The 18,080-nt window shown below is 45.3% G+C and overlaps 1 protein-coding gene across 1 annotated transcript in view; it reads left to right on the top strand.

Moving 5' to 3' along the window:
* The window catches only part of mapkbp1 (mitogen-activated protein kinase binding protein 1), a 216,876-nt gene that overhangs the window by 152,321 nt on the left and 46,475 nt on the right, over positions 1 to 18,080 (top strand). Inside the window, exons 9-13 of the mRNA XM_033026649.1 lie at positions 5,478 to 5,667; positions 6,890 to 7,036; positions 9,940 to 10,124; positions 12,424 to 12,515; positions 16,389 to 16,514. Of these exons, the coding sequence (XP_032882540.1) occupies positions 5,478 to 5,667; positions 6,890 to 7,036; positions 9,940 to 10,124; positions 12,424 to 12,515; positions 16,389 to 16,514 (740 nt within the window). The remainder of the gene's footprint in view (positions 1 to 5,477; positions 5,668 to 6,889; positions 7,037 to 9,939; positions 10,125 to 12,423; positions 12,516 to 16,388; positions 16,515 to 18,080) is intronic.

Below are 18,080 nucleotides of genomic sequence, written 5' to 3' on the forward strand. Positions count from 1 at the left end.
GTCTCTGGCAGAGGTGGAAGTCCATATTGAAAGTCCATTCCTGCCCTACTGTAAGAACATGGTGTTGTGACCTGCTCACAACATTATCACTGGTTCAGAAATAGTTGACAGAAAGTTAAATTGCCTGGTCACTGATGTCCATTAATGCAGATCACACAACCATAATGGCGCCATAAAGTGGCAACTGTTTGTAAACTGCTTCCAGCAGTTCCTCCCCTTACATCTATTACAATATCAGATGTACATATGACAGGAAGGCAGAAGGACACAAACACACAGCAAAACTTAGTTTCGATTAGTTTTGTTTATTTATTGTCATGCTTACAGAGATGTAGTAAAATGGGTTCAGAATCAGAATCAGAATCAATTTAGACAATAGACAATAGGCAATAGGTGCAGGAGTAGGCCATTTGGCCCTTCAAGCAGCGCCATTCACTGTGATCATGGCTGATCATCCACAATCTGTACCCTGTTCCTGCCTTCTCCCCATATCCATTGACTCCGTTATCTTTAAGAGCTCTATCTAACTCTCTCTTGAAAGCATCCAGAGAATTGGCCTCCACTGCCTTCTGAGGCAGAGAATTCCACAGACTCACAACTCTCTGGGTGAAAAAGATTTTCCTCAACTCTATTCTAAATGGCCAACCACTTATTCTTAAATTTATTGGCCAATCATGTAGATATACAAGGAACTTGACGATGCTTTGCTCACACATTGTAAAAACACAATGTGCAGCAGACAATTAGAATAAATTGCAAGGTGAGAGAGGCTCATGTGATGGTGCCAAGATACCAGGGCACAGTGTAGACTGACAGATGGGTCCTGGAGTTACCACAGTGTCTGTCCTGCCCAATGTTCCGTCAGTACACTAAGACAGATGACCTTGTTGCTAATGTTGTTTGCGGGAGCTAGCTGTGTACAGATTTGGCTGCAGTGTCGTCTAGATTACCAGAGGGCCTAAACTTAGGAGGCTAAACTTGTCCCTCAAACAACTTTCAGAGCTTTGTGAATTCTTTGGTCGTTCCTTTGCTCAGTGAATTGGGGGACAGCATTGAGCAGTTGGAGCTCTATTCTAATTATCCTCCCTTGGTCATAGAGTCATAGAGTGATACAGCGTGGAAACAGGCCCTTCGGCCCAACTTGCCCACGCCGACCAACATGTCCCAGCTACACTAACTAGTCCCATCTGCCCGCGTTTGGTCCTATCCCTCCAAACCAGTCCTGTCCATGTACCTGTCTAACTGTTTCTTAAACGTCGGGATAGACCCAGCCTCAACTACCTCTAATGGCATCTTGTTCCTTACACCCACCACCCTTCCTACAGGGCAGTGACTAACCCCAGCATCCATGTCACTGCCCTAGCTGTGGGATTGAACTGGGAAGAAGACGGCAGCTCCCAGCGGGGCTGAGGCTGCAGACACATCCTCCTTTCAGCACACACTGAGGCAATGCTGAGCCGTTGGGTATAGGGATGCTTGCCCAAGGTACCCCTCCCTCTGCCGGTGGATCTTGCATTCAAACAATGCACACACTGTAAGTGATGAATCCACTTCTTGTTCTGGCGTGGCTGCTGTCAGCATGTAATGCATGAGTGGGCTTGATGGCATTTAGCTCAGCCAGGAGGCAATCTGTTCCCAGCTCCAGAGAAATATGTCACAGAAATTATCACAAGCTTGATTTCGACTCAAGCCAGGCAGCTCTTAAAGGGATGGAAGCACTGATGAACTGGTATCATTAAAGAAGAAACATGTGATTTAATTTATCTGTATTTTTTATTTCCTTGAGGTGATATAATGAAAGGGATTTGCCTCAACCTCCTCCACCACCTCCTTCCCCAAACTCCATTCATAGAACTTATTGTTTCCAGAACTCTTCAGCTTCCAGGGTTTGCTCAGACTTCCGTCTTGGTCTTTGGTACAGATTGCATTCTTTGTGAGCAGTTTCTTACCATTGCATCGTGCCGGGTAAAGGAGGAACTGGATGAAATGTTGACCTTTCTCTTCTCGGATTATCTAGTGTTTCCATGTCCCTCGCATGTAATACCAGAAAGTCCATGTCGTCGTGAGGAGAATATTGTCCTTCCCTGATTTTCATTTAAAATGATAGCACAGTGGTGCAACGAGTTGATCTGCTTCAGTGACCATCCTGATCTCCGTCTCCGCCTGGAGCAATGAAACAAACTGCTGGAGGAACTCAGTGGGTCAGGGTACCCTTTGCCTCCGTAGTTGCAGCCTGACCCACTGAATTCCTCCATTGAAAATATAGACAGGAGGAATTGCAGATGTTGGAATGAGGTCAGACGCTTCTTCAGCCGGATGTACCCTTTCACCCATGCAGGTTGTTGGTAGGTCTCAAATGTATAGGCAAGTGGGGATGGTGCTGATGGCAATGTAGGAAGAATAAGACAGGTTTAGAGTAGGGTTGGTGTAAAGTGGTGCTGGACGGTTAGCATGGAGTATGACCAGCAACACATTCATGGGAAGGATTTTCACTGGACAGGGCAACATCTGTAGTCCATCCATGATTGTCCTGGGTATGTAGCGTTGATGAACTAACTGCTCTCTTGAGGGGTTGGACAGGCTAGATGCAGGAAGATTGTTCCCGATGTTGGGTAAGTCCAGAACAAGGGGTCACAGTTTAAGGATAAGGGGGAAATCTTTTAGGACCGAGTAGAGGAAAACATTTTTCACACAGAGAGAGTGGTGAATCTCTGGAATTCTCTGCCACAGAAGGTAGTTGAGGCCAGTTCATTGGTTATATTTAAGAGGGAGTTAGATGTGGCCCTTGTGGCTAAAGGGATCAGGGGGTATGGAGAGAAGGCAGGTACAGGATACTGAGTTGGATGATCAGCCATGATCATATTGAATGGCGGTGCAGGCTCGAAGGGCCGAATGGCCTACTCCTGCACCTATTTTCTATGTTTCTATGTTTCTATGTTTGCATCAATGCAAACCTAGTGGTGAAAGTGGCGTCAGTGGTGTCAGATAGGAATAGGGAGTTCATTATTTTGACCAAATGGCAATATATTTCCAAGGCAGGTTGGAAGGGTGACTTTAAAATGTTCACCCATTGCCTTTATCTTTCCAGGTGGTTGTGGGTGTGTAACAAGTAGCAAAAATCTCTTGCGATAGCCCAGAACAAAGGAGGGTTGAGATATGAGAATCTTCCCTGGAGTCACTAGTGATAACTACTACTCCCTCCCCCACCACCCCTAGGTTTTCTTACCTCCAGTTCCCGCCCCTATACTTTCAGTCTGAAGAAGGGTCCCAAGCGGAATTGTCACCCATCCTTTTTCTCCAGGGATGCTGCCTGACCCGCTGAGTTACTCCAGCACTTGGTGTCTACCTTTCATGGGAATGTAGAACATTGAACATGGAACAGTAGAGCACAGGAATAGGCTCATCACTCCACAATATTATCTGTACTGACAATGAAAGCCAATTTAAACTAATTCCATCTGTCTGCACACGATACCCTGCCTGTTCATGTGCCTGTCTAAATGCCTCTTACATGTTGCTATTTATGGGCGGCACGGTGGCGCAGCAGTAGAGCTACTGCCTTACGGCGCCAGAGATCCGGGTTCGATCCTGACTGTGGGTGCTCGTGTGTAGGGTAATGTCAACGGACGCGGATCGCTGGTCGGTGCTGCCCGAAGAACCTGTTTCCATGCTGTGTCTCTAAACTAAAGTAAACTAAACTAAACCTCCCCGGGCAACATGTTCTAGGCACCCACCACAGCTTGTGTAAAAAAATACAAGTCTCGTATTTTCCCATAAAATGTTCCCCCTTTCACCTTAAACCAGTGCTCTCTAGTATTTGACATTTCCACCTTGGGACACTTTCGACTCTCTACTCTGTCTATATCTCTCCTAATTTCATGGTTGCCCCTCAGCCTCCAATGCTCCAGCTGAAACAATCCAAGATGTCCAACCTCTCCTTAATACCCATGTTCTCGGGGTATTAACCATGTTCTCGGGGTATCTAAATCTAAATTGTATTAGTTATTTAAGTTATGACATCGGATGGAAGCTGCATACCAAATCTTGTTGCACTTATGTGCAATGACAATAAAATATATTATTATTATTATTATTATTATTATTATTATTATTACTATTATTACTATTATTATTATTATTATTATTATTATTATTATTATTATTATTATTATTATTATTATTATTATTATTATTATCTGTAATTCAAGCAGCATCCTGGCGAACCTGTATTTCTACCCTCCCCAAGGCTTCCACTTCATTCTTAGTAACATTCAAAGTAACCAGAACACCACACAATACTCCAAAAGTGACCTAAACAATGTTTTGTACGGCTGCAAATTGATTTCCCAACTTCTATCTTCAATGCCCAGCCTCGTAAAATTACTTGTAGCATTCGTCTTCTTTACCACACTTTGTATTTGTGTTGCCTTTCTCATGGATCAGTGGACTTGCACCCAAAGAGATTCCCCAGCCAGAGTAAGTCCCACCGCAAATTGGAGGAGCAGCACCTCATATTTTGCTTGGGTAGTTTACACCCCAGCGGTATGAACATTGACTTCTCCAATTTCAGGTTGTCCTTACTTTCTCCTTCCCCACCGATTCCCAGCTCACCCAGAGCTCACTGTTACCACCTCTTCCTTTCTTCTTCCCGCCCCCACCCCCACATCAGTCTGAAGAAGGGTCTCGACCCGAAAGGTCACCTATTCCTTCGCTCCTTAGATGCTCCCTAACCCGCTGAGTTTCTCCAGCATTTTTGTCTACCCCTGCATGTTAACACATTTAAAGGTCTTTCCATTTACTGTATACTTTACTCTTACATTGGACCATCCAAATTGCAATACCTTGTACCTGTCTGGTTTAAACTCCATTCGCCAATTCTTTGCTCTTATTTCTGTCTGATCTATGTCTTACTATCGTTTGATAACCTTCCTTGCTATCCTCCTCCAGCAGCCAGCCCAGTTGTGATCATTTAGCCTGGGTTAGACCAGTAGACTCAGATTATTGGGATGGATTTATCATGTCACAGTCTGAGGCTTGCATCACTCTACCGTGACCAGATCCTACTGCTTCACCCCGAAGATAGACACAAAATGCTGGAGTACCTCAGCGGGATAGGCAGCGTCTCTGGAGTGAAGGAATGGGTGAAGAAGGATCTCAACCCAAAACGTTACCCATTCCTTCTCTGATGCTGCCTGTAGCGCTGAGTTACTCCAGCATGTTGTGTCTATCATCGGTGTAAACCAGCATCTGCAGTTCCTTCCTACACATTCCTACTGGTTCTTAGGTGACCAAGATTGGTTTTGAGAAAGGCAACTTTGGGATTGCAGGTTTGATTTTCAACTATTAGAATTCCGAGCTCATCCAAAGTTCACTCGGGAGTTGGGCTGCAGCGTACTTTGCAACACCCTCGGTGCTGCGACAATGTCCTCTCACTGTATCGATCGGTGGTTGTTAACATGAGTTTCTACCTCCTCCAGCCACCTGTTCACAAACAGAGCAGATGCCAAGTATCCAGATACCACCGCGCTCACGTTCGACCCCGCAAACCGCTGGCTATCGTGTGTGTACAACGACCACAGTCTGTACGTGTGGGACGTGAAAGATTTTAAGAAAGTTGGGAAAGTCTACTCTGCTCTCTACCATGCATCCTGTGTCTGGAATGTTGAGGTGAGGCCGCGTCATTAGAACCTGCGATAACCTTTGGAATTCTTGGCCACTGAAGGCTGTGGAGGCCAAGTCAGTGGATATTTTTAAGGCAGGGGTAGATAGACTCTTGATTAGTGTGGGTGTCAGAGGTTATGGGGAGAAGGCAGGACAATGGGGTTAGGAGGGAGAGATAGATCAGCCATAATTGAATGGCAGAGTAGACTTGATGGGCCGAATGGCCTATTTCTACTCCTATCCCTTGTGACCTTATGACCATTCCTGCATAGAAATTGGGTAACCGCTCCATTTAGGATCTTAATAGAATATGGGGTCACAAGGATTTGCGATGAGGGATTATGAGGCAGTTCAACAGAGATTCACTGTGCTGGTATTGTAGGCAGATAGCATTAGATTTACTGCATGAATTCCTGGAATCTTGGAATTCACGAATCTAATTCCTGAAATTAGATCTAATATAGGCCTAATTTCTTTGGCCACATGATCCGAGAGTTGTCGTATCACGAGTGGCTAAATAGATTAGATCAATATTCGAAGTTTAAAAGAATGAGGGATGATTTTATTGAAATGTTTATGATTTTGCGAGGGCATGACAGAGTAGATGTCTAGAAAATCCCGCTCGATAAGGAATCTCCAACGAGGGAACAAGGGGAGTAAGGGTCAGTGATTTAAAACTCACATGTGTAGGACGGTCTTCCCACAGATGGTGGTGAATTTTCTACCACGTAGGTTTGTGGAGGTTGGATGACTGGAAGTTTTTAAAGAAGAATTAGATACATTTTGGTAAGATCATTGAGGAGATGGAAGAGGGGATCAGCATGATTTATATTGAATAGGACAGGCTTCAGAAAACGGTGGGCAGCATGGTGGCGCAGAAATAGAGCTACTGCCGACAGCGTCAGAGACCCGGGTTTGATCCTGACTCACGGTGCTTGTCTGTACGGAGTTTGTACGTTCTCCCCGTGACCTGCGTGGGTTTTCTCAGAGATCTTCAGATTCCTCCCACACTCCAAAGATGTAGATGTTTATAGGTTAATTGGCTTGGTATGAATGTAAAATTGTCCCCAGTGTGTGTACGATAGTGTTAATGTGTGGGGATCGCCGGTCGGTGTGGACTCGGTGGGCCGAAGGGCCTGATTCCGAGCTGTATGTCTAAACTAAACTAAACCAAAAACAAATGGCCCAGTCCTCCTCCTGTTTTGTTACATTTTGATGATCTTCTCAGGTTTACCCAGAGGTTGAGGATAGCAATCGTGCATGCTTACCACCATGCTCCTTCATCACCTGCTCATCTGACAACACCCTCCGAGTGTGGAACACCGAGACCTCCAGCACCCACGGAACATCACTGCATCGGAACATGATAAGCAACGTGAGTATGTCGCCAATCCCTAGCATCCACAGACACTGAGGCTCTAGAAGGTGCTGGTCAGGCCACATTTGGAATATTGTGAGCAATTTCGGGCACCATATCTGAGGAAGGATGTGCTGGCTCTGGAGAGGGTTCAGATGAGGTTTACAAGAATGATCCCAGGAATGAGTGGGTTAACCTATGATGAGTGTTTGTCCACACTGGGCCTGTACTCGCTGGAGTTTAGCAGAATGAGGGGGACCACATTGAAACGTACAGAATAGTGAAAGGCTTGGATAGAGTGGATGTGGAGCAGATGTTTCCACTAGTGGGAGCGTGTAGGACTAGAGGTCAAAGCCTCAGAATTAAAGGACGTTCTTTTAGGAAGGCGATGAGGAGAAATTTCTTTAGTCAGAGGGTGGTGAATCTGTGGAATTCTTTGCCACAGAAGCCAGTGGATATTTGTAAGGCAGAGATAAGATGGATTCTTGATTAGGAACGGGTGTCAGAATATGGGGAGAAGGCAAGATAATGGGGTTAGGAGGGCGAGATAGAACAGCCATGATTGAATGAAGTAGACTTGATGGGCTGAATGGCCTAATTCTACTCCTATCCCTTATGACCTTATGACACTGCATTTCCAAGATGTGTTCTCTGGCATTTGTCTACAAATTGCAGGATTTAGTGACTGGAGTTTAGCATTCTGCCTTCTTGAGATTGTGTCTTGTAAGTGATCATGTGGATCTCCTTCATCTAGCACCACAGTGACTCAGTTAAAATCCCACTTAGTCATGTCCCAACCAAGCTCTGAATTATTTCACTGCAATCAAATAAGGTCAGAAGTGATCGGAACATAATTGGGCCATTCGGCCCATCAAGTGTAGTCCGCCATTCAATCACGGCTGATCTATCTCTCCCTCCTAACCCCATTCTCCTGTCTTCTCCCCATAACCCCTGACACCCGTACTAATCAAGAATCTTTCTGTCTCTGCCTTAAAAATATAAATTCTTCGCCTCCACAGCCTTCTGTGGCAGAGAATACCACAGATTCACCACCGTCTGACTAAATAAATTCCTCCTCATCTCCTTGCTAAAGTAACGTCCTTTTATTCTGAGGCTAAGACCTCTAGTCTTAGACTCTCCCACTAGTGGAAACATCATCTCGACATCCACGTGTAGGAAAGAACTGCAGATGCTGGATTAAATCGAAGGTAGACACAAAATGCTGGAGAAACTCAGTGGGACAGGCAGCAACTCCGGAGAGAAGGAATGGGTGATGTTTCGGGTCGAGACCCTTCTTCAGACATCCACTCTATCCAAGCCTTTCACTATTCTGTACGTTTCAATGAGGTTCCCCCTTTATTCAACTAAACTCCAGCGAGTACAGGCCCAGTGCTGACAAACACTCACATACTGTATGTTAACCCACTCATTCCTGGAATCATTCTTGTAAACCTTTATGCTATAGAATGCTATAGAATCAAATGTAAGTATATAAGCATGCAAGTATAGAAGCAAGCTGTAAGTTCCCTAAGCTTCATGTTCCATGTTTTGGTTTGTTCCTTCACCCCCTCCAATTATCTCTAATTATTTTATCTTTAGACCCCTGAATAGTATTGGGTATCTTAAAGTATGAAGTATGGAGTGATGATACCAAGAAGTTTTACCCCGGTAGTACTGGTGTGAAACACTCTTCCCAGCACTTTGTTGGGGCTTTTTAAAATTCACTTTCCAGGAAAGGCAGCAATCCTTAATCACCCTTGAACTGGGTGGCATATGAGATGGATACCGCGTGCAAACCAAGTAACAGCAGAATATTTTTACCCCAAGCTACATAGTGAGCTCGAAGGGATCTTGCACCAGTCCAGTGGAGCCAGAGTCATTGCTAGTATTGACTGTGAGGAGATGGTCTTTGACCTGAAACACTAACTCTGTTTCTCCCTGAGTATTCACAGCATTTCCTGTGTTTGTGCAGTTTCTTAAAGTCCATGTATTTTTACTGAATTTAAATTCCACAGATGCCAAGGACCTCTTATTCACTGCACCACCACCAAACCATTTCAATTGGACCACTGTACAGTAAATAGCCAATTCAAAGTTTCAAACCTGTGATCATTTTTATTCCTGCGGTATGGATATTGGGGGCTTCCTGGTCATAGAGTCATAGAGTGATACAGCATGGGAACAGGCTCTTTGGCCCAACTTGCCCACACCGGCCAACATGTCCCAGCTACACTAGTCCCACCAGCCTGAGTTTGGCCCATATACCTCCAATTGTGAACATATATCAAAAATACAGGTAAACATAGAAACATAGAAAATAGGTGCAGGAGTAGGCCATTCGGCCCTTCGAGCCTGCACCGCCATTCAATATGATCATGGCTGATCATCCAACTCAGTATCCTGTACCTGCCTTCTCTCCATACCCCCTGATCCCTTTAGCCAATGAGCCACTGACCCCTATAGCCAATGAACTGGCCTCAACTACCTTCTGTGGCAAAGAATTCCACAGATTCACTACTCTCTGTGTAAAAAATGATTTTCTCATCTCAAAAATGATTTTCTCATCTCGGTATTTAGAGCCTTATATATATTGGCAGGATTTGTATATGTACTGACACTCATTTCTATATATGTACAGAATGTGAATGCACTGTCCAGATATTGAACACACAAATTGTTAATATGTACAGATTTGAACACATAAGTGTTTGGGCTTGTACACACATGTTTGGGCACACTTAGGAATGTTTAGAGATGTGCAAATTTGAATGGATTTCTACACGAGGTGATTTGCACACAGTATCCGTGTACAGGTTGGGTGAATGTCTGAGTGTGTGGATTTGGACACACGTGTGTGTGCAAGCCTGCACGGAAGGCTGAGATGTGGTGGTGTCCTAAATTTCTTCCTCTTCAAATCTCAGGATTTGCTGAAGATTCTCTACATGGACTCCAACACGCTGACTTTGCTAGATGTGGAGAACAGTTCTGTGGGCGGTTCGGATAAACAGGACTCCCAAGCCACTGATCTGAAGACAGGGATCAGGACATTGTGCGTGAGTCCTGATGGACAGCACATGGCATCTGGTGACCGGGCGGGGACCCTGAGGTATGCTCCAACCAGGCAGGGAACAAACCCATGTGGGTGCAGGCTGTGTGTACAGTGTGGAGCCAGTTACCTACACAGTCCACACCGCCTGCATCATGTACACCTCTCTGTAATCCATGTTGATCATGTCTTTGAATTAATAGGAGTGACTTTTACCCTGCATTGACAATAGACAATAGGCAATAGACAATAGATGTAGGAGCAGGCCATTCGGCCCTTCGAGCCAGCACCGCCATTCAATGTGATCATGGCTGATCATCCCCAATCAGTACCCCGTTCCTGCCTTCTCCCCATATCCCTTGACTCCGCTATTTTTAAGAGCCCTATCTAGCTCTCTCTTGAAAGCATCCATGAGGCAGAGAATTCCACAGACTCACCACTCTCTGTGAGAAAAAGTGTTTCCTCGTCTCCATTCTAAATGGCTTACTCCTTATTCTTAAACTGTGGCCCCTGGTTCTGGACTTCCCCAAAATCGGGAACATGCTTCCTGCCTCTAGTGTGTCCTAGCCCTTAACAATCTTATACGTTTCAATGAGATGTCCTCTCATCCTTCTAAACTCCAGAGTGTACAAGCCCAGCTGCTCCATTATCTCAGCATATGACAGTCCCGCCATCCCGGGAATTAACCTTGTAAACCTATGCTGCACTCCCTCAATAGCAAGAATGTCCTTCCTCAAATTAGGGGACCAAAACTGCACACAATACTCCAGGTGTGGTCTCACTAGGGCTCTGTACAACTGCAGAAGGACCTCTTTGCTCCTATATTCGATTCCTCTTGTTATAAACTTATTGAAGCTTGTATATTAATGCTCAAGATCGATATTGCATAATACAATATTTCAGTGCTTGTAAAATGGAGAACACGTTAGCAGTAATTCGGTAGCACCTACCAAGAACTTCCAAAAATGTAATTTTTAGAGTGTTAAAGGTTTTCATAACTTGCTGATCCTTGGAATTATTGAGAAGGATGTCACATTGTCTAAACACGCAGTGTGCATTTGTGCAAGTTTGTTCCACCAGAGTCAATGGAAGTGAATTTTAGAAGCATTCATGACTTTTCGTTTAGTGTGTGCTTCCAGCCCAGGGGTTCAGGTTGTGTGATCGGTGACCAGAAAGGATTTTAAGAGGAGTCTGAGCATATACCTTGATGTAAATAGTGCTCATTGTCAAAGGTGGCATTCCTGCAAACTTTGAGTTTTGAAGTATGGAAATCCGATTGTTCAGAAACCACTGACAACACTGAAATGAAATTCCCCACCATGGGAGAAATGGGAACCAGGCCACTGAGGGAGAGTTGTTGGGGTGGATGGATGGTCAAGTAATTGGGGTTTAAAAATAGAAAAAAGTCTAAATATTGCAGATGCCCCAAATCAGAAGTAAGAACAAAGAATTCTGTAAAGATTCAGCAGGTCAGGCAGGATCTGTGGAAATAGCGTTTCAGTCAGACAACCTTTCCTCAGGACTGGCGGGGAAGGGTGGGGGAGGATTTAGGACTGATGAGCCTTAAATGAGTAGAGGACAAAGAGGTGTAGAGAGCCATTTCCAGTTACAGCAAAACTCAATTAATCAGCATGTTTAACACTCGGTTGATACCAAATTAGCAGATTTTCAGGACTACAGGATGTTGCTCCAATTAATACTCCATAACACTCCTTTAGTTTTTTTTTTAATAGATGTTATTACATTACGGTGGTATGATAAATTTTCCAACGAACCTGATAATTTTAAAAGGAGCACGTGAAGCATGAGTGAACCACGAGTGAACATCTGGGAAGAACGGAGGGGAGGCTGGCTGGACTATGGTGCCTTCCTCACCTTGGTGCCACTGTGTTATGTTGTGTCGTGGACTTTCAGTGTTTGTGCTTTTTTTTAAATTCCATTTTATTTTTAATATGTTTTATTATTTATTATTTTTATGGTAAGGGAAATTCATTTTGTTGTCTCTAACTGAGACAATGACAATAAATTTGAATACAATACAATCATGGGAACCGGAACACCCAAATCATTGGGATTTTCGACCAATTCGGGTTATTGGAGCTTTACTGTACTGAGGCCCCAGAATGAGCATGTGACATTTAAGAAGCCTGGGATTGAAGTGAATTAGAGAGCGTGTGAAAGTACTGAAAGCACTCACAGTCACTTTAAAGGTTTTTGTCACAAGGTGTCAGTGGTAATGTAGGCAGCTTGATGCTTGACTGACGAATACGGTCATCTCGATTGTAGAAACTCAATCATCCATTCATGATGGTGCAGGTTGGGTTGGATTGAAATTCTGGTGTTGCCTTGTTTCTGACAGAGTCCATGATCTCCAGCAGCTCAGAGAGCTCCTTCAAGTCGAGGCTCACGACTCTGAGATTCTGTGTCTTGAATATTCCAAACCTGAAACTGGTGAGAGAACTTTTTAAAAACTTTGTGTTGTCTTGTCATCCATGTCCCATTGGCTTGTGGCTGTGGTGATTGTTGCCCGTGCTCGATGAATGTGAGATTGGTGAAAACCACTGCAGCCTCTTCCTCTCACCCTTCATCCATTGTACGTATATCAGTGAGCATTGGTAACGCAGAGGAGCAGCAGCTCATATTTCTCCTGGGCAGCTTACAACCCAGCGGTATGAATATTGATTTCTCTAACTTCAAGTAACTCTTATATTGCCTCTCTCGCCATCCCTCCTCCACCCGTCAAACCAACTTCAAAGTCATATTGTTGAGTCTCATTGTACTCGTCCTCAGCTAAGCCACAGCTCACAATGGCCTGTCTCCTTTATCGTCATAACTTTTTTTGCATATCTTTCATTCATTTGTTCTATACAGTATCTCTCTACATCAGGGGTTGGCAACCTTGTTCTGCATAGGGGCCAGGACGCATGTCTGTGAGCGGATGGCGGGTCACATCTATCACGTGTACACATGGATCCCGCCTCGGATGGCAGGCATCAAATCACGTGTTCACAGAAGGTGGACAAAAATGCTGGAGAAACTCAACGGGTGAGGCAGCCTCATGCAATCCTTGCATGTCTCACCCGATGAGTTTCTCCAGCATTTTTGCCTACCTTTGATTTTTCCAGCATCTGCAGTTCTTTCTTAAATGTGTTCACAGAAGGTGCACGGCCGTGCCGGCGGCTTTGCGCAGGATGCGGTACAGCCAGAGCTCGGCCGCCCTCGGCGCCTGCGGGCCGGATGATTTTGGGTTATGGGCCGCATTCGGCCCGGGGGCCGTAGGTTGCCGACCCCTGCTCTACATCATCGCCTATATTTCTAATTTCCCTTGACCCGAAACGTCATCTATTCCTTTTCTCCAGAGATGCTGTCTAACCCACTGAGTTATTCCAGCTTTTAGTGTCTAGTATTGGTACCTAGTCTTGCAAGCATGTTTAGATCTCCCAATAACTTCTGCTCTCCCTACCTTTGTAATCACTATCTGCACTATAATCCTACCTGATATATGGACTATTTCCACTGTGGCCTTTTGCACATCCCGACTTTTTGATGTTGCACAATTGACAACCAAGAACCCAAGCATTGGAATTTGGTTCCTTGAACATCAATGTAGCTTCTCCTTTCAAAAGTGCCCAAACGACTCACTCTTTGTTAGATTTTGGTCACTCTTTGTTAGATTAGTGGCTGTACTTCCAGTGTTGTTTGATAATTCTCTATTGAAGCATCGTGTAGTGCTTTATATTCTCATATTTCTTATGACAGTGAAGATCATTTAGCCCATTTAATGCAGAGATGGATAGATTCTCAATTAGTATGAGTGTCTATCTGGGACACATGACAATAACATGTCCTTGACTCTTGACTCTTATGGGGAAAAGGCAGGAGAATGGGGTTAGGAGGGAGAGATAGATCTGCCATGATTGAATGGTGGAGTAGACTTGATGGGCTGAATGGGCTATTTCTGCTCCTATCACTTATGACCTTATGACCATCGAGGCTATGCCAGCTTTCATACCAATGCAATGAATCCACTCCTCCACTTATTTCCCTGCAACCATATTTCACATTTGAAGCAACTCCTCCCTATTCTCCTGCCACGCTCTTAAGGTCCTGTGCCACTTTCACGACCTAATTCAGGACCTTTTTTACTCGTGGACATTTTTCATCATGTTGAAAAAACGCCCCAACCTACTTGATGCCACGAGTACCTACGACTAGCATCACGACCTACCTACGACCACCTACGACCTCGTGACGACCATGCTGCGAGTATGAGTCAAGGGCAAACTCGGCAGAGGTCGAGAATTAGGTTGTGAAAGTGGGACAGGCCCTTTACTGGGGGTGCTCTTCAGTCACATATTGGTATTGGCATTGGTTTATCATTGTTATGTGTACTGAGATATAGTGAAACGCTTTTGATTGCATGCTGTCCAGTCAAACCAAATAATACTCTATATGTGATTACAATCCAGCCATACACAAGTACAGCAGGTAGAGCAAAGAGAGATCAAAGAGTTGAGCCATCTTAGTGGATGATTGTAGATCATCGTTTGAGCCCCCACTGTGGCGCCACAGTATGTTTAGGGCTGTGGGTGGTGCAGTGCTAGAGCCGCTGGATCACAGCTCCAATAATGCCGGTTCAATCCTTACCTTCGGTGCTGTCTGTGTGGAGTTTGCACTCCCTGTTATTTCCTCCCACTTCCTCTCGCATCCCAAAAGACTATGCAGGTTGGTAGTTACTCGGCTGCTATAAATAGAAACATAGAAACAAAGATCCCCCCTCAATCTTCTAAATTCTAGCGAGTACAAGCCGAGTCTATCCAGTCTTTCTTCATATGAAAGTCCTGACATCCCAGTGTCCTGAGTATGCAGGTGAGTGGTAGAATCTGGGATAATCGATGGGAATAAGGGGAGAATAAAATGCTTTAGAGGAGGATTAGCGTAAGAATGGGTGCTTGATGGTCAGCATGGATTTGGTAGATCTAAATGCCTGTTTCCATGATTCCATGATTCTCTGTTTAAGAAGGAACTGCAGATGCTGGAAAATCGAAGGTACACAAAAATGCTGGAGAAACTCAGCGGGTGCAGCAGCATCTATGGAGCTGAGGGAGAGGTAGGAAGGGGAGGAGACAGCAAGGGTTAACAGAATTCAAGGACCCAAACAGTCGTTCCAGGTGCGACAGAGGTTCACCTGCACCTCTTCCAACCTCATCTATTGCATCCGTTGCTCTAGATGTCAGCTGATCTATATCAGTGAGACCAAGCGTAGGCTTGGCGATCGTTTCGCCGAACACCTCCGCTCGGTCCGCATTAACCAACCCGATCTCCCGGTGGCTCAGCACTTCAACTCCCCCTCCCATTCCGTATCCGACCTCTCTGTCCTGGGCCTCCTCCACGGCCAGAGTGAGCAACACCGAAAATTGGAGGAACAGCACCTCATATTCCGCTTGGACAGTCTGTATCCTGGTGGCATGAACATTGAATTCTCACAATTCTGTTAACGCTTGCTGTCTCCTCCCCTTCCTACCTCTCCCTCAGTCCTCGGACTCCTCCTCCTCCTCCTTTTTCCTTTCTTCTCCCCGCCTCCCCCCACCCCCCATCAGTCTGAAGAAGGGTTTCGGCCTGAAACGTTGCCTATTTCCTTCGCTCCATAGATGCTGCTGCACTCGCTGAGTTTCTCCAGCATTTTTGTGTACCTTCCATGATTCTCTGATGCCCGGAGGAAACCCACATGGTTGCAGGGGGAGAAATGCAAACTCCAAACGACCATCAATGGAGGTCAATATTGCGTCCGGGCAACTGGAGCTGTAGACAGCAGGTCTATGTGCTGCATCACTTTACTATAGGCCACGTCCCCACCCAAACCACAGAGGGTGTGGAGGCCAAGTCAGTGTTGATTTTTAATGCAGGGATAGACAAATTCTTGATTAGAACGGGTGTCAAGGGTTATGGGGAGAAGGCAGGGACATGGGATTAAGAGGCCGAGATCAGCCATGATTGAATGGTGGAGTGGACTCGATGGGCCGAATGGCCTAATTCTACTTAAGAACTTGTGAACCACTGTCATCGATACCTGACTGCTTTCAACTGATGATTGACACAAAATGCTGGAGTAACTCAGCGGGACAGGCAGCATCTCTGAAGAAAAGGAATAGGTGATGTTTTCGGTTGAGACCCTTCTTCAGACTGATAACCTCTTCTCCAAAGATGCTGCCTGTCCCGCTGAGTTACTCCAGCACTTTGTCTCTGTCTTCAGTGCAAACCAGCATCTGCAGTTCCTTCCTACACATTTTGTCTGCTTTCAACTCTTTCCTTGGCCACCGACAGGCATGAAGCTATTGGCAACCGCTAGCCGGGACCGACTGATCCATGTGTTGGATGTGGAAAACGACTACAGCTTGCTCCAGACCTTGGATGAACATTCGTCCTCCATCACAGCCGTCAAGTTTACAGGTACCTGTCTGCGTGCACTGAGTTTGTTCACTGACACAAGGGATGCCGGACAATGGAGCAAAACAAAGCAGCTAGACGTCACTCAGCGGGTCACTCAGGAGGATGGAATTATTTGCCACAGAAGGCTGTGGAGGCCATCAATTGATATTTCTAAGGCAAAGATAAATTCATTCTTGATTAGTACGGGTGTCAGGGTTTATGGGTAGAAAGCAGGAGAATGGGGTTAGGAGGGAGAGATTGGCCAGCCATGATTGAATGGCGGAGTAGACCTGTTGGGCTAAATGGCCTAATTCTGCTCCTATCACTTATTAGTCCTGCATTGTACGTGATAACTGGGACCTGTAGTGGAATGGTCACCTTTGTTGTGCTCTGTTGAGATCCAGTTCCATTGAGGGCCTCAATATATGTTTGTCTTGTATCATTGTTGTCTGAAGAAGGGTCTCGACCCGAAATGTCACCCATTCCTTCTCTCCAGAGATGCTGCCTGTCCCGCTGAGTTACTCCAGCATTTTGTGTCTGCCTTCAAAGTTGTGCTTCTTTCCTCATCCTTCTCTGTGATCATGCGGATTTCCTCTGGCGGCTCCAGTTTACTTCTACTTTTCTAAGGTGGGCAGGTAGGTTATTTGGCTGCTGTAAATTGCCACTAGTTTAGTTTAGAAATACAGCGCGGAAACAGGCCCTTCGGCCTACGGAGTCCACACCAACCAACGATACCCGCACATTAACGTACACAATTTACACTTATATCAAGCCAATTAACCTACAAATCTTTGGAATGTGGGAGGAAACTGAAGATCTCAGAGAAAACCCACGCAGGTCATGGGGAGAACGTACAAACTCTGCACGTAGTCAGGATCGAACATGGGTCTCTGGCGCTGCAGGCGCTGTAAGGCAGCAACTCTACCGCTGCACCACTGTGCCGCCCTACACCACACTAGTGTGTAGGTGAGTGGTGGAACCTTGATGGGAGGGTGTTAAGATAGGAAGTCGATGGAACTGTGTCGGAAGGAACTGCAGATGCTGGTTTAAATACAAAAAGGTGGAGTAACTCAGCGGGACAGGCAGCATCTCTGGAGAGAAGGAATGGGTGACGATTTGGGTCAAGTCTGAAGATGGGTCTCGACCCAAAACATCACCCATTCCTTCCCTCCAAAGATGCTGCCAGCCTCGCTGAGTCACTCCAGCTTTTTGTGTCTATCTTAAGTTGATGGAATTGTTGGGCAGCAAATATTGGATTGGATTGTGTTCGTTTTTGATGGTCGGTGCAGATTTACTGGACTAAGTTGCCTGTTTTTATGCCGCATGGCTCTATGATTCTTCCTGACAAGCTGGGCAACAAAGATCAGAATTAAATTAATCCGTGATTATCCTGTAGCTCTTCATCAACATGAGGGAGCTGGCCCTATACCTATATTATATTTATATTAACTTACTCTAAGTCCTGTTCACTAGCAGTTCTCTCCACATTAACTAATGTTGGTTCTCACACAATCAATGCTTTGTTTTCAAATCGCTCCAAGGTTCTGCCCATCTCTTTATCTTCCTTCCCCAATAACATTGAATATA

The sequence above is a fragment of the Amblyraja radiata genome, chromosome 9, assembly GCF_010909765.2.
Source record: "Amblyraja radiata isolate CabotCenter1 chromosome 9, sAmbRad1.1.pri, whole genome shotgun sequence".
Lineage (NCBI taxonomy): Eukaryota > Metazoa > Chordata > Chondrichthyes > Rajiformes > Rajidae > Amblyraja > Amblyraja radiata.